This window comes from Melozone crissalis, unplaced genomic scaffold, assembly GCF_028551555.1.
Source record: "Melozone crissalis strain CALT ecotype California unplaced genomic scaffold, PUWL_Pcris_2 ptg000041l_1, whole genome shotgun sequence".
NCBI lineage: Eukaryota > Metazoa > Chordata > Aves > Passeriformes > Passerellidae > Melozone > Melozone crissalis.
Window position 1 is genome coordinate 2,093,170 of NW_026535819.1, and position 15,160 is coordinate 2,108,329.

The window sequence follows — 15,160 nt, forward strand, 5'->3', positions numbered from 1 at the left end:
GTACCTGCGCCGCGCCGGGCTGCTCCGGTTCGCACCATGTCCCGGCGAGACAGGGCTTCCGGGCGGGTCACTGTTGGCTTCCGTGCCATTTTCCGGTAGAACAGCGCGGAAATCCGGGATTTTCCGCGGTGCCCGAGCCCCACTCCGCCCTGAGGCGCCGCCGCGGCTCCTCCGCCTGAGGGCGCGCGCGCTCCCGCCCGGCCCCGCCCCTGCCCCGCCCCGGCCCCGCCCCAGTCCCACTGCGCGCGCGCGCTCCCGCCCCGCCCGGCCCCGCCTTGCCGCGCCCCTCGCGCCGGCGGGGTGGGCGTGGCCTCGCCGGGCAGCGCCCGCCGCGATTGGCTGCGCCGCGGCGCCCTCGCGCCCACTCTTTGTGCGGCCCCGGCGCCCGTCGAGAGTGGGAGGGGAAACCCCGTGCGAGGGGCGCCGCCATCTTGGCTGCGGGGGTGATGGGGGCGCAGCGGAGCCGCGTCTGAGGCAGCGGAGCGAGCCCGGACCGAGCCGAGCCACACAGCCCGCGGGGCACCGGGCACCGCCCGCACAGCCGCGCTGCACAGCTCCCTGAGCCCCGAGCACAGGTACGGCGGGCCGCCGGCGCCGCCCGCCCGGCCCGGCCTGCAGCGCCAGGCCCCGCGCCGGGGCTCCGCCGGGCCGGGCGAAGCGGGGCGGGTCCCGGGCGGCCGCGCTCCGGCCCGGTGCCGCCCCGAGCGGCGGCCCGGCGGGCCCGCAGGGCGCCGTGCGGCCTGCAGGGCGCTGCGGGCGGGCCCCGGGGCCGGCGGGGAGGGGAAGGGGCGGCCGGGCCGGCGGGGGGAGGCTGCGGGCAGGCCTAGGCCGCTCTCGGTGTCACCGCCGCCTCCCTCTGCTCCTCGGCACTGCAGCCAACAGCCGGCCCAGGCGATGTTTCTGTGTGTGTGTTTCTGTATCTCCCCCTTACGAGCTGTTGCAGTTGCACGTAGGGTGTGTATGTGTATGTTGTACCGTATATGTGGCTGATGTGCAGCGTTATCTCTACTTTTGTTATATTGACCTGTGCCGTCATGAACTTTGACAGAAAAATAACTTTGAGGGTTGAGGGAAAAGCCACTTCCTATTTGAGAAAGCAGCGAAAGTATTCTAGACTGGGTTTTTTGTCAAAGCTTATGGAAGCTAAACAGAGTGAAATTATTTTCTTTCTCTTAATTGTTTATTGCCTGTTTGCAGCACACGAAGTATCTACAACATCTGTTGGTAGCTTTGTGTTGAATTGGAGCTGTGCTGAATTATCCTTGCACCAAACCAGGCAGAGGGGGGTGTCTGCACTGGAGTGGCTCTGCCAGTGCCTCTGGAGGTTGCTCACTGTGGTTTCTGCTTTGAGATGGGGTAGATCTGTGCTGGGAGGTTTTTCAGAGCCCCTTAGTGAACAGGATTCACTTAGGCTGGCTGTATCCTAAACCATATCAAACCCCAAGTCACCACATGTTTTACAGATGTTATCCTGTGGAATGGATTGCCTGGATTGATTCCTGTCATGGTTTGGACTGAGGGGCCCTTGTGCTTGGGCAGTACTTGCTAATGGGAAGAAAAAACCTTGGGGAATTTAATTACTAAATGTCACAATTTAATCTGGTTTATAAAGGAATTTGCGGGCTTCCTGTAGGGATTGGAAAATGTCGTAAGTCTGAGTGGAAGGAAGAAGTTCCTCTTTTCCATTTTGTGAGTAACAAAAAAAGAAAAAGAGGAGTTCTTATGAAGGACAGCAGTTTGGAAACAAACCTGTTCTACTGGAGGCACTGGGATGTAAAATGTAAATAACACTTTAAAACTACCTGCTCACTCCTGGGCATCTAATGGAACCTGGTTGAGATTGATTCTCATTTTGCTGAATCTTCCTGAAACAGGAGGCAGAGCTTGGTTAATGTTTACCTAAAACGTCTGTGACTTGTGTTTCCCTAGGTGGGGACTCCAGAGTGTTGTGATTTGTTGGAATGACAGAAAACTCTTCTGGTTTTGTATATTCTGTCCCACACTTGGCTGATATCTCTGGACCTTGGTTCTGTTGCTGTGAGCAGACACACAGCAGGCTGGAGTGTTGTGTAGGAAGAGGAGAGCAGGAGAAGGGAGGAGATACAAGTGGATCCAGGGTGGCTGGGGGCAGGGACATGGCAGGAGGGGCTGCAGCTGGTGAGGACAGGCAGGCAGGGATTAGTTCAGCTCTGCTGCTGGGGCGTGGCTGGGGACAATTGAGGTGTGCACAAATAAATGCAGGAAGTTTAGGAAGCAAAAATGGAGTAACTTTAATGAGGCAGGATGTGAAACCAGTAGAAGGACAGCCAGGACAAGTTGGGTGTGACTGGAGAGCTGGTGAGGAAAGTCAGAAAGTGAAGGTAGTGTGTTATGGAGCTTTGATTTAAAAAGAAAACTGAAGTTCTCCTGGAGGAAGGAGAAGTGAAGGCCTTTAGAAGAACCTGCTAGGCCTCAGGCTGGGTTAGGGTGTTGGACATGATTAGGGAATGTAGCAAATGCATTTCTTCAGGAGCAGCCTGGAAAGGGCTCTGCAGGGCTGCACTCTGAGCCCCAGAGCCTACAGGCCCCCTGTGCTGCCAGGGAAGGAGCACCCAGAGGTGGGAACAGTGAGGAGATGCAAAGTGATCCTGGGCAGCAGCTCCCAGAGGCTGCTGCTGAGCAGAGATCACCTCAGCCAGATCTCCTGCCTTGTGCTGACTGCATGCTTTGGTGAAATCCAAAGGGGGAAGCAGGGGAGGATGACTCTGGAGGAGCTGAGGATGAGTAAGGAAAGGCCAGCAACAAGTGATGGTGTCACACAGGTGTGAAGGCTGCAGCAGGCTCAGACTCCTCAGGGACCAGGCTCAGGAGGGCTTTGTAAAGCCAAACCTGCAAAAATGAATAAATAAGCAGAGCAGGGTGGCTGTAGAGCATCATCCTAAAGAGGGCTGAGATGTTGATGTGGCTCAGGAAGACCTGAATGCCCTTGGTGTGTAGCAGACCTCATAGCTGGCTGTGGCCTGCAGACCTGTGGGATTTCAGTGCTTGATAACATTTTTAATTGATAACAGAACTGTTGTTACCCTCAGGGTGCTGTGGTCTGACAGGTGACCGTCCCTGAAGCACTCAGACTGTTTCTGAGGTACCAGTTGAACCACATTGTTCTGTGCTTGACAAAAGTCCTGATCAGGGGAAAAGTGCAATTACGAAATGGAACAATGCTACCCCTCTGCAGCTCCTCCCCCTTCCTTACCAATCTTACTGTTGTCTGTTAATTAACATCCAAGAAATCTGCAGCTTCAACTGTGAGAGCTTTTCCTGTTGCACATCCTTGGAGAATGATGCACAGCACACCTGGCTGCCCAGATGGACCACAAAATTCCTTTTGCTACCCAGTGCTTCCCTGGCTGCAGAGCTGTGCTTTGCAGGGAACCAGTAACAAAGCTGGGCACTGCTGAGTTTGAAGGTGGTGGTTTTTCCCCAGCTCTCATCCCTGCACATGGACCATCCATCAGCTGATGCTGGGAACCACAACAGTGTCTAATAAACCTCTGCATGCAGGTTCTGGGCTCCTTTCATAATACACCTCCTCTTGTTGAGCATAAAGATATTAAATTTCTCCATGCAAATGATGCCCAGTGAAGAGTTAAAGCTGTGTCCTTGAGCTGGAAGGAACTGCACGGGTCTCAAAGGCTGCTATGAATCTGGTATTCACACTTATGTTACTGTGATAAAGAATGTTACTGCAGTGTGCCCAGAACAATCTTATCTCAGGAAGTACAGATGTAGCTGATACTTGAAATAAGGCTTTGGTGAGATTTCTAATTTCTACATTTCTAATTTCTAAATATCTGTGTGCTGCTTGTTGATTAGAGGAGGAGATGTAGATGTACTGGTGTCTCATTAAGGTCATCTTTAATGTTATTTTTAAAAAGCCTGTAAGAAGAAGTTTGATATATGGGAAATGGATTTGGTGACACTGCTCACTGCAAAATTTAATGTAAAACAGAGATGAATTGTATAGGCTTTGAAATGAGCATAAATCTGTGCTTGGTGAGATCCTCTGGCCCGTGGCCATCCTGCACTGAAGCTCTGGGCTCCAGGGCAGCCTTACCTGGAGAGGGGAGCCAACACTGAGCTGGCAGCCTGGCCTGGGAGCTCCCAGACTGAACTTCTGCTTTCTGTTAACTGTAAACTCATGGCTGGTTAGCTTTGATGTCACAGTGCCAGCATGGCTGAGGCTGAGCTCTGGGTGTTTATGTGCAGCTTTCTCAGCCCTGCAGCTCCTGCTCTCCCAGGAGGAAAACAAGCCCCATCCCCCCGTTGGAGTTACTGAGATTCACGTGTCTGGAGCAGAGAGGGTGGAGGCAGAACTCCGGTTCCTGCAGATGGGTGATGCCTCTCAAGGCACCAGCCCCTTGCATTGACATGGAGCTGATAGTTCAGAATTCTCTGACCCCTCCTGTGCCCTGCTCTTGTCTGGACTTCCTCCTTTCGTCTGCAGTAAATGCTGAGGTGGTCACTTCTCCAAGGCTGAATTCTCAGCAGGGTTTCTGTGTTCAGTTGGTTGCAGTTTTTGTTTTCTCCTTCAGCACAGAGTCCTTGTGGAATATCACTTCTATTCCAAGATCTGAGTACAGTTTGAATTCCTGCTAATCCTTATTGGAATTTGAGTGTTTAAAAGTTTGTTATTTGGTTGTTTTAGTATTGCTTGGGTTTTTACTTGATTTTTTTATTGAAAGGAATCATCTGTTCTCCAGAAAATATTCCTGACCTTTACTAATGGTTTGGAGTATTTCAGAATCTTTTCTGTAATGTGACCCTTGGAATAAATGTAATACCAGTAGTTTTTTTATATTGAAATAGCATAGTAAAGACTTTATTCCTCAGAGGGCATACTGAAAATGATCATATCTCAGCAAGCAGAAGCAGCCTGACAAACAGAGCTGTACATTTAGCAATGCAGATCTAGGTGAGGCTCACTTCAAATTCAGTTTGTGACAGAGACTGCACAGAGTTCCCGTTTGTCCATGCTTTACAAAAAATTCCTCCTCACTTTCCAGACTTGGATTGCAGGGTGCATTTCCCTCCTGGCTGGAGCAGCAGAGCAGTTCAGCACTGTTTACCACACAGTGATATCCTGAAGTCATGTGCTCAGAAACATGAAACTTCCCTGTGTTTGCAGTGCTTGGCACTCCTTGGCCTCCTGCTCTTGGGAAGAGGAGAGGGCACGCAGGCTCCTGCAGATTTCATGGCCACTCAGGTGCTTGGTCCCCTGGCTTGGAGTTCATGGTGCTGTTGTTTGGTGGGGGTTGTTAACAGCATCAGGCACTGGATATTCCCATGCTCAGAATGCACAGGAACCTTTGGTGCACAGTGGTGCTCTTGATGTCTCAGGGCTGTAACACCCAGCTGGTTTTGTGGAAAACAGGGCACTTCCTGCTCTCCTCCTCAGGTACCTGCATGTATAAACCAGCTTGTCCAAGCTTTCTTTTGTACTTCAGTTACCTCAAGGAGCCCCAGTTTGGCCCTGGAGCTGAGCTGTGAGCGTGGTGCTCCTGCCCTGCCCAGACAGGAGGTGCCAGGGGAAGGGTCCTGCAGGAACTTGGGCTTTGTGTGCCCAGTTTACTGTGCTGGGACGTGCTGGGGAAGAAAAAGAACATAATGTGTGAAGATGTTCAGGAAACTTGAAGGACTGGATGTTTCCACAGTGACACATTCCTGTGGGACTCAATATGGAGCAGTGACTTGTCTTTATTTACTGCTGTTGAAAATAACCATTCACGTGTTGGAGCTGGTACTGTAATTCTGGAACCTTCCAGGAAATAAAGCAATAAAGCTGCTGGCTTGCTTGCTGAATTAGCGTCCAAAATTGTCAGTTTATTTCCTATCTTGGAATGAACTTGGTTCAGTGAACAGTGTGTGTCTGTTGGATTTAGCAGAGGTGCTTTGTGTTCTGCTGGGACAGAAGGACCCAGGAGTGTTTCCATGTCCTGAGCCAGGCGTGCAGGGGACACGAGGTGCACGGCCTGGCACTCTGCAAACCCTCTGAGCTGCTCTGGGAGTGTTCCCCTCCCAGGCCTAGATAAGCATGTTTGCCTCAAATCTCAGTGCTGGGAAGCAGAGGCTGCTGGCTCTGTGCTGGGAATGAGATTTGTGCATCTTTCCCTAGACTGCAGCTCACTGAGGGGGATTCATCGTGGTGCAGGGAACAGTGCTTTGCTTTTGAGAAAGTCCCAGGCCTGGAAGCTTTCCTCTGTATTTCTTTCCAGTATTGGTTTCATTTGTCATGTGAATGACACATGACCTAATGAAAATCTTTCTAGGCTCCAGCAGTGTTCCTTGTAAGGAGCACCATGTGTTCGTAATGGCTGGCTCTCTGCCCTGCAGGAGCAGCAAGGGAAGTGCTGGATTCCTGCTAGAAATTTTCCACTTGCTTAACTGAGCAGTGGATCCAGCTGAACTTAAAGCCTGGCACCAAAGCAGGCATTTCCCATCTCCAATGTTACCTGGCAACATCTGGCCCTTACAGATGTGGAATCCTGGCTAACTGATGTGTGAGTTAGCAGGTCAGCTTTCACTCCTTGCAGATTTAAACAGCTGAAGCCAGTTCTGATTCCCTCGACATTTAGGAAAATTCTGGAATGTTAGAAGTATTTTGACTGCCTTTTAAAAAAGACAAACTGCTCAGCAGCCTGGCTGTAGCACTGCTGTGCTGACAAAGCCACAGAGATGTTAACCAACTTCCTGAACATCTGATTTGTGGCTTACAGCACTTTCTGACATGGACAGGCAGCACCCCAGGCCCAGTTTAGGCTACTACAGCATTCTTTTAAATCTTAGCTGTTCTGCAAGCTGCTCTGATTCCTTTGTTCTGTTGCAAGTTTCAAAAGTGTGAGGTAGTAGCTGCAGCTTGCTGGTTTGGTTAAACCTCTCCAGGTTTTGTGCTGGAGTCAGATTTTATTTTGGGTTGATCCCTCAGCTCCTTGGTGGGTCAGTGCTGGCCTGGCAGTGACAGAGCAAGGACTGAGCTTTTCAACAGCTTTAAATCCTTCTGGACAAAATTGATAATCTGTGTTTCTGCTTGGAGGCCTTGCTGACAGGGGCTCAGAGCAAACAGTGTGGGAGCTTTGCTGGCTGTGCCATGAATTCAGTGCCACTGGGGAGCTGCACAGATCTGAACTGTGAATGAAAGGGGGCTGGGGGAGAGAGGAAGGGTTTTTTGTTTATATGAACTAAACTGGATGATTTGGGTTGTCTTGAGAGAACAAGTATCAGTTCTGACATGTTCTCTTTTTTATTTTAGTGCCACAATGGCAACTGCACCTTACAACTATTCCTACATCTTTAAGTACATCATTATTGGTAAGTAGCAGTGGGCTCACACCTGTGGATGCTCTGTGGGTACAGAGGAACCTGTGGCTGTGCTTTCAGTCTGTGCTTGTCCCACCTCAGTCCCCCAGGTCACCACACTTCTCTACAGCTTTAGCATTTACTGGAGCATTTTGCATCATTAATCTCAAAGGTTTTAGAATTTATGTTGAAGGCACGAGCGCTGATTGGAAACCATTGCATGAGCCTCATAAACCTCTGTCAGGCTGTGTTTTTGTGTTTAAATGTTGCTTTTAGCTGCAGCTCCCTTGGCTGCTTAGTCAAGGACTCTAAGGGATTGCATTTATTGCTGTCCTGGAAGAACTGGTCTTGCTGTTAATTGTTTAATTGTTAATGACCTTGTGTAGGTGTAAATGATCTGCAGGTTTAAGTCAGGCTGCTTGACAGCCTCAGCCTCTGGAAGAGTTGGTTCTTAAAAGCTCTTGCTGTGTCTCACTCTTGGCATTGTGCAAGGGGATCAGTGGAAATAAAGCTTGTCTTGAGGTGTTCTGGATGGTTGTCAGTATTTTGATGTTCTTACCACAGTAAGACAGGAGCAAACACCAAGTATATTTTACATTTCAGTTTCTTCAGCTGTACTTTTTATAACCTTGTGAAATACAGTTATTAAATCAGTAATACAAATTAACTGTTTCATGAGTGATCTGCTCCTGCTTGTGAGCTGTATCTGCAGCCAAAGCTTCAGTGGCAAGTTGATAAATTCAAGGCTACAGCCAGGGATAGAACACTGCCCATCTGACCTGAGAAATGAATGTCTCTGTACCATTTGTTATGTGGGAGGAAGAAAATGTGCTTGTTGCAACAATGATTTAACTATTCTTTCTGTAACAGGGGACATGGGTGTAGGAAAGTCCTGTTTGCTTCATCAATTCACAGAAAAGAAGTGTGAGTATTTCAGTTCATGATATTTATTCTAGCTGGCATTTTCATCCCTTTTCCCTGCCTGTTTCCATCATGCATGAGCTCAGTTTGGTCTCTCTTACTCTCTGTGAGTTTGGATTGTACTGGGTCACATTTCTGGTTTGACTTCAGCAGATGCAGAAACAAATATTGATGTAATTATGGCAAAACCTGCTCCAGCCAATCCTGCCTGTGAGGAGTGGGAGGACTGGATCTGATTTTACTGCTTTCTGTGGATTTTGATATGGACAAAGAGAAATTTAGTGTCTGAGCTTTGTTTCCTTTCAATATTGGTGTAGCCTGATCACCAGCAGTTGAGTTTTTAGTGCTGTTAAAGAGCACAAAAGGAAAAAAAAAGAAATAATTTCCCTTAGAGTCCTGGTTTGCAGCCTTAAGCAGCCCTGCAGGACACTTGGCCTGCCCTGGGTGATGGTGTTGCGGGCTTGCTGCAGTCTCTCTCAGCTGAAACATTTTCTCATGTTTTGTCATCACTAATGAAGAATCAGGTTCAGTTCCTGCTGCTGTTGCACTGGGCTTGGCAGCAGCTGTTACCTCACTCAGTAACTCTGGAGCCGTTTCTCAGTGCAGGCATCACCATGAGCTGCTTGAGATGAGCTAACAAGTGGGTAGGAGCTGCAGTTTAAATATTTGTTTTCCACTAGAAACAGGAACTCCTGAGTGTTGTTTTTAATGAAAATGCAGTATCAGCCAGTTATTTAAAAGCCATTTTGCACATGGTCAGACTGTCCATGAGGAGAAAGTTCTGTCAGCACCAAGCCAAAGCAGTGCAACCAAACTGATGTGCCAAACACCTCTGCTGTGACACTGCCCCTGACTCTGGGTAGCCTGAATAGCTCCTCATCCTGTCTGTATTTTCTTGATCTTCCTCAGAGATGAGCTTATTAACGTGAATTTTTCATAACTAGAAAGTTGCCTTTTTGAATTTGATCTGGTGTGTTTGCAGCTGCTTATGAAACTGGCATTTTCTTGGACAGTCATGCTACTGCCCTGTCTGAACCAACTTGGGTGTTTGTATTTGAAAATGTGGCAATTTTTAAACTGTATCTTTCTTGGTAATTCCCTAAAAATGATCTTTTCCTACTGCATTAAAATAGTTAACCTTCTGCAAGGATAGACTGGGAGTCAGCTGACTTGGTACCTTCTGATATGTATGGCCAAAGAGCAGCAGAGAAGGCAAGGAATTTTATAACTGTTCTTAAAACTAACAGCAGCTCAGGAAATGGAGCATTTTGTTTCTGGTTAAGTGATGCAGTTTTGGAACTGTAGCTGTAAAAATGCTTTTTTAGAGACTGAAAATCTAGTAAAGATAACTGAAAACTTGTGGTAGTCATATTTTTGCAGCAAGGAAACCTTGTTCTAGGAGAATCTGATTTTTGCTCTTATTTTTCATGACAGTTATGGCAGACTGTCCCCACACAATCGGTGTTGAATTTGGCACAAGAATAATTGAAGTTAGTGGCCAAAAAATTAAACTACAGATTTGGGATACAGCAGGACAAGAGAGATTCAGGGCTGTCACACGAAGCTACTACAGAGGAGCAGCAGGAGCTCTCATGGTCTACGACATCACCAGGTAAGGGCAGCAGAGCTCTGGCTGTGCTGCTGAGCTTGGGGTGCACAGCCCTGCAGGTTCTGTCTGTCTGTCTGTCTGTCTGTCCGTGGCTCAGAGGCTGTGTGTGTGTCTGGATGTGCAGCATCCTCCCTGCCACACCTTGCCTGGACACCCCAGTGGTTAAAGGGCTGCAGATGAGACAGGGAATGATGTGAGTGGCTTTTCTTGGGAAATCTCCCTGCTGCTGAGCCTGGGGAGTTTGCATTTCAGGCTGGGACTGCCTGTGTGCTGAAGTGGTTAAAGACCTGGCTCTGCCCCCTGAATCTGCTGTTCAGGAGGGGATGTTGGTGCTGTGGGGGCACTGGCAGTGCTGCTGACCTGCAGGGGTGTCCTCAGGGCCCAGCAGGGCTGCAGTGAACGTGCAGAGCTGCCCCTGGTGTGTGGGGAGAGAGCCTGAGCTGAGCCTCCTCCCCACAGCCTGCCCTGCACAGCAGCCCCCCTGCCCTGCCTTCTCTAGAGCTGGCAGCTAAAGATGCTGCTCAAGCAGTAATGCATCAGATGCAACATGAAATACTTTTGCTTTCACACCTCTTTCATCTTCCTCTGGGGCTGTTCTTGATATTCTTCAGGCACCTCTTTGTTTTTTCCTGCATATGTAGATGTATTTCCTGTTTGTGTAAATCATGTAAAATGTGACCTTGTGCAGTTTGTTACTGAAGTGCTGTCCTGCTGCACTGTGTTCTCTAAGAGTATTTGAAGGAAACATTTAACATGTTCTGCTGAAAACTGCACCAGCCTTGTGTGTGTGCAGAGCTTGGTTAGCAGTGGGAACTGGTCTGGCTTTCCACTGGCAGTGTAAGAGCTGCTCCAGGGGTTTAAAGTTGGTTTGAATTTGTGGTCTGAGTCCACACTGCTGCTGCTTTGTCTGTCTTGAGGTGGGGAGAAGAGCAGGGATGATGGATGTTGCTGTGTTTGGATGCTGACTGTGCTGTTGGCACCTAAATATTTTATAAAAGGCTAAAAGTGTCCTCTCTGGATTCTCTGCAGAAGAAGTACATATAATCACTTAAGCAGCTGGCTGACAGATGCAAGGAACCTCACCAATCCAAATACTGTAAGTTGGACTTCATTTAGCTTAAAAGCAAGGTTGCTTCTCCCTGAGGAAGTGGTGGGAGGCTCAGACCAAAGCACTGCAGTGGTCTCTGCAAGAGCTGCCTGTGTTTCTGCACTGCTCCTGTCCCACGTGCAGCATGGAGTGATTCACTTCCCTCCTGCAGCAAAAGGGCTTCCTCTAAAGCCTTCTTGTGCCACTCACCTTTCAGGGTCTGTTTGAAGCAGTTGGAGACAAAATTGGGATGAAATCTGGACCAGCCTTGATTGTGTTACTCCTCCTTGCTTTGTGTCAGTAATGAGGTGAATGCTGTCCTTAGGCTGGAATGTTAATTGGATCTCCAGCAAAAGCTGACCAGGTTTTGTGGAGGAAGATCCTTCTGGGTCTCTCTGCCCATAGCACAGAGCTGTTGTTCTTCTGCCTGTTCCTGAATGCCTCTAAAATACTTCAGCACCAAACTGATGAGAAAACTCTAAAGATTCTGTCTGGTGATTAAACAAATACAAGAAATGGCTCTCATGAGTAAAGAGCAGCTTTTTAGGCCCTCATCTCATGAGAACACCCTCAAGCCTTGGAAAGGGACAGCTGGAGATGCTGTTCCTGCTTTCCCAGAGTGGGAATGCTGGAGCAGAGTTCTCCTGAAGGCTTCTGCAGATAATCTGCTCTGCCTATTTCCCTTTGGGTTTTTAGAAAGTCTCTTTAATAATGAAGGTGGCAGTGAAAAGGCTCCTAAGCTTTTTCCCAGACTAACTTTTTCTCTCCTGACCCAGGTGATAATCCTCATAGGAAACAAAGCAGACCTGGAAGCACAGAGGGATGTTACATATGAAGAAGCCAAACAATTTGCTGAAGAAAATGGTGTGTGGTTTTTTTCTCTTGAGCTGGTACTTTCCTACAAGATAGTGATGTTAAAGTGAATCCTCAGCATGGGTAGCTGCAAGCTTACACTTCCAGAGTGATGGAATTGTGTGTACAAACTCTTGCTGTGCCTCAGGCAGTCTGATAACTGTGTGTAGTTCTAGAAGTCAGCTTGTGTTGATCCTTAACATAGTCACAAAAGCTGAAATAGTGTCCTGCATGTGATGGGAAGGCCGTGGTGTGTCTGACTTTGGCCTCTCTGAGGTGTGTTGTGCACTGACTGTTAAACCTCTGTCTCTGAACAGGTTTATTGTTCCTTGAAGCAAGTGCAAAAACGTAAGTGACTTTTGGCTGTGGTGATGTTCAGATTGGTCTGTTTGTTGTGACTTGAAAGTAACTTGGAACTGAGAGCTCTGGCTGCATTTCAGGCAAAGACTGGTTGAATTCAAATGAACTGATTTGGAATTCAGGCCTTATTTGAGTGTGGAGTGTGTTCAGTGTAAAGGGTTCCTTCCCCTGGCTGTTCAGAGCTGCAGCTTTGGTCTGTAGGCAGTGACAGCCCCTCCAGTGACTGAAGAATTGCTGTGCCATGCTTGGGGCTGGCTGTGGCACTGGGGATGCCCAGGGCCACCAGGAAATGTGGCTCCCACTGGCACCTGTCAGAACAGAACTTTGTAACAAAGAGAGGTTGTGATCCATAGTGGCTCCCTTGGCTTTAAGCCTCTGTCAGAACTGTCCTGTGCACGTGGCTTGATGCCTTGGCTTATTTTTGTTCCTCGGTTCTTTGGCACAAATTCCTGCTGCTCCTGAGAGGAGTGTGGTGGCCAGGGCGGGCTTGCCCCGTGCAGGGCTGGGCTGTTGGGCTGAGGAGGGGGGCACAGTGCCTGCCCAGCTCCCTCTGGCAGCAGCACTGCAGCTCAGTAACTCCTGCCGCTCTCTTGCAGTGGGGAGAACGTGGAGGACGCGTTCCTGGAGGCCGCCAAGAAAATCTACCAGAACATCCAGGACGGGAGCCTGGACCTGAACGCGGCCGAGTCGGGCGTGCAGCACAAACCGTCAGCCCCGCAGGGCGGGCGGCTAACGAGCGAACCCCAGCCCCAGAGAGAAGGCTGTGGCTGCTAGTGACCCCTCCGTGGCTCCTCCTGACCCCTCACCTCTGGCTCGAGGGAGTGGTGCTTTTGACCGCTTCCCCATCTTCTGTACATCTTACCGGGTTTAATTAAAACTCTGAGACAAGTTTAACACAGTACTAAACTGCTAAACAACTTTAGATGTAATCAGGTTATCAAAGGCAAGTAGAGTAATAAAACCTCTCCTGCATGGTAAATCTAGAAGTTTTTTTTTTCCTTGATTGTCCTTGTGATAGTGTCACCGATACATAATTTAAACTGAGCACTGATGCTGGACTCCTGATTTTACACTTTTGCAGGGCTTTGTCTTGTATGGTTTATTTTATGGTTCTTTGGCCTTTCTTCCCCACCTCTAACTGTTCGAGCTGTCAGTAGTAAAGGATAAGTTTTTGCTGTGAAATGACTTCTGATGGTAGCGAGGGGCTCTGTAATGATGTGCTTTTGTTGGAAGAATTCCCTGTGGGATGTGCTGGGGTCGGGGCGGCGCAGGGAAGCGATCTGTTCATTCTTGTGCTCAATGGCTTTACGTCATTCTTTCGCCACTTTTATCCTTTACCTTTGTTAACAGAACGTAAATATGTATAAAATTTGAAGGAACTGAGCTAACAGTTAAATACATCCTGTGTATATGATTTTAATGAAGAAAATGATGCCTGGCATTAGAGCAGTGTGTAAGAACCCCCCGTTTGTACAGTCTGAGCTCTCTGCGCCCCCGTGGCAGCACAGCCCAGCTGGGGCTGCAGCTGCTGGGTGTCACTTGCAGGGTCCCCACGGTGCTGGGGACACAGACACTAACACTAGTGGGGTGTGGCTCTCGTTCTGCACTGTGCAATGCTCCCCTGTGCACCCAGCAGTGCTCTGCCTGCTTCTCTTTGGCATTCTTGGGCTTCAGCCGTGGCCGGGCTCTCGCACACATCCCGCTTTTGTACCTGTAACTTTGGGACTGGGCAGAGGCTGAACTGGACAGTTGGAACAACGTGTGCTCTCTAGGGATTTTTAACTACTCTTGTATTTTTTAACAGTGCTGTGTGAGGGGTTTTTTTAAAGGGTTTTGCTTCAAGCTTTCAAGTACATCCTTCCTGGGGTGCCACAGCCTGGCCTGTGTGAGGGGGTGTCACGTGGTGACCCTGCCTGGGGGGGTGTTGCTGCACTCGTGGGGTTTTACTGTGGCTCCTTGTGCAGCTTCACTTGGAAAATATCACAAGGTTTTAAAATGGAAGGGGGTAGGTGCTTAACCACAATCCTGTGTCCCACTTCAGGCTTACTGCAGCGTTTCAAATACAAAGTAGTCTGAAAATCCCTCTCTAGACACTAAAACTCTACGATGTTCAGACTTGTAAGTAACCAGTGGTACCAGAGTATTGTACAGTCAATGTTAAATAAAAGCCAAAACTGGAATGTGCAGACAATAGGATTTGGGTAACTCGTGTGCTGTCCCTTTGTTTGTCTGGTTAGTCCTTTTTTAACTCCTGTTCCTCAGTAGATGGGTATGTTCAAGATCTCCAGCTCCTGCATCCTGCTTAACCCAAGGCTGCACCAGGGTTTGCCCAGGGACCACGACCTGCTGCTGATGTGAAGTCAGTGTTGTAATGACTACAGCTTGTTGAGGTGCAATACCTGTACTCCCAGAGTAAGTTACAGTAGGTCTCATTGTTTCTGTCACAGAAAGGATCTGTTTGGACTGCTGTACTCCTCATTTGATGTAACAATGCTATTAATCTAAATATTTGTAAATAAAGTACCTGTATCTAGATAAACCTCCCTGCTGTGTGTTACTTGCTCTGGCCCTCTGTGCTGAGGGTGGGACCTGAGGGGAGAGAGCTCCTTGGAGTGCTGGGATTTGTGCTCAGCCTTCACCCTGGGCCTTTCTTGTTCACATGTCACAGGGTTTCCCAGAGGAATCTGCCAGTGGCTCCCAGAGCTGCTCAAAGGGAAGCAGGGCTGGCTGTGTTTGTTCCCAGTGATCTCTGACAATGGCTGCATAGAAAATGTTATCTTGAAAGAGGATGAGAAAGGGCAAGACTGATGCCAAAGCCCATCCCTGGGAACGGGTGGGGAGGGCTGGGACAATCCCTGCTCAGCCACTGGCCTGTGTTGGCCTGTGCCTTGTCCTGCTGCCTGAAGGATTTACAAAGTGGCTTTTCCTCTCTTAAGTAGGGAGTAAGTTGATTGTAATTTTGTTAAGAAGCCATTGTCTGTATCCTCCTGGCTCAGACA

The 15,160-nt window shown here is 48.9% G+C and overlaps 1 protein-coding gene across 1 annotated transcript; it reads left to right on the top strand.

Annotated features, from left to right (window-relative positions):
• Nucleotides 1-404: 404 nt before the first annotated feature.
• Nucleotides 405-14,700, top strand: RAB14 (RAB14, member RAS oncogene family). Its single transcript, XM_054284495.1, has 8 exons — nt 405-575; nt 7,286-7,344; nt 8,203-8,256; nt 9,688-9,865; nt 10,892-10,958; nt 11,726-11,813; nt 12,119-12,149; nt 12,758-14,700. Exons 2-8 carry the CDS (start codon nt 7,293-7,295, stop codon nt 12,933-12,935), a joined length of 648 nt encoding a protein of 215 aa, XP_054140470.1. The 5' UTR covers nt 405-575; nt 7,286-7,292; the 3' UTR covers nt 12,936-14,700.
• The last annotated feature ends 460 nt before the right edge of the window (nt 14,701-15,160 follow it).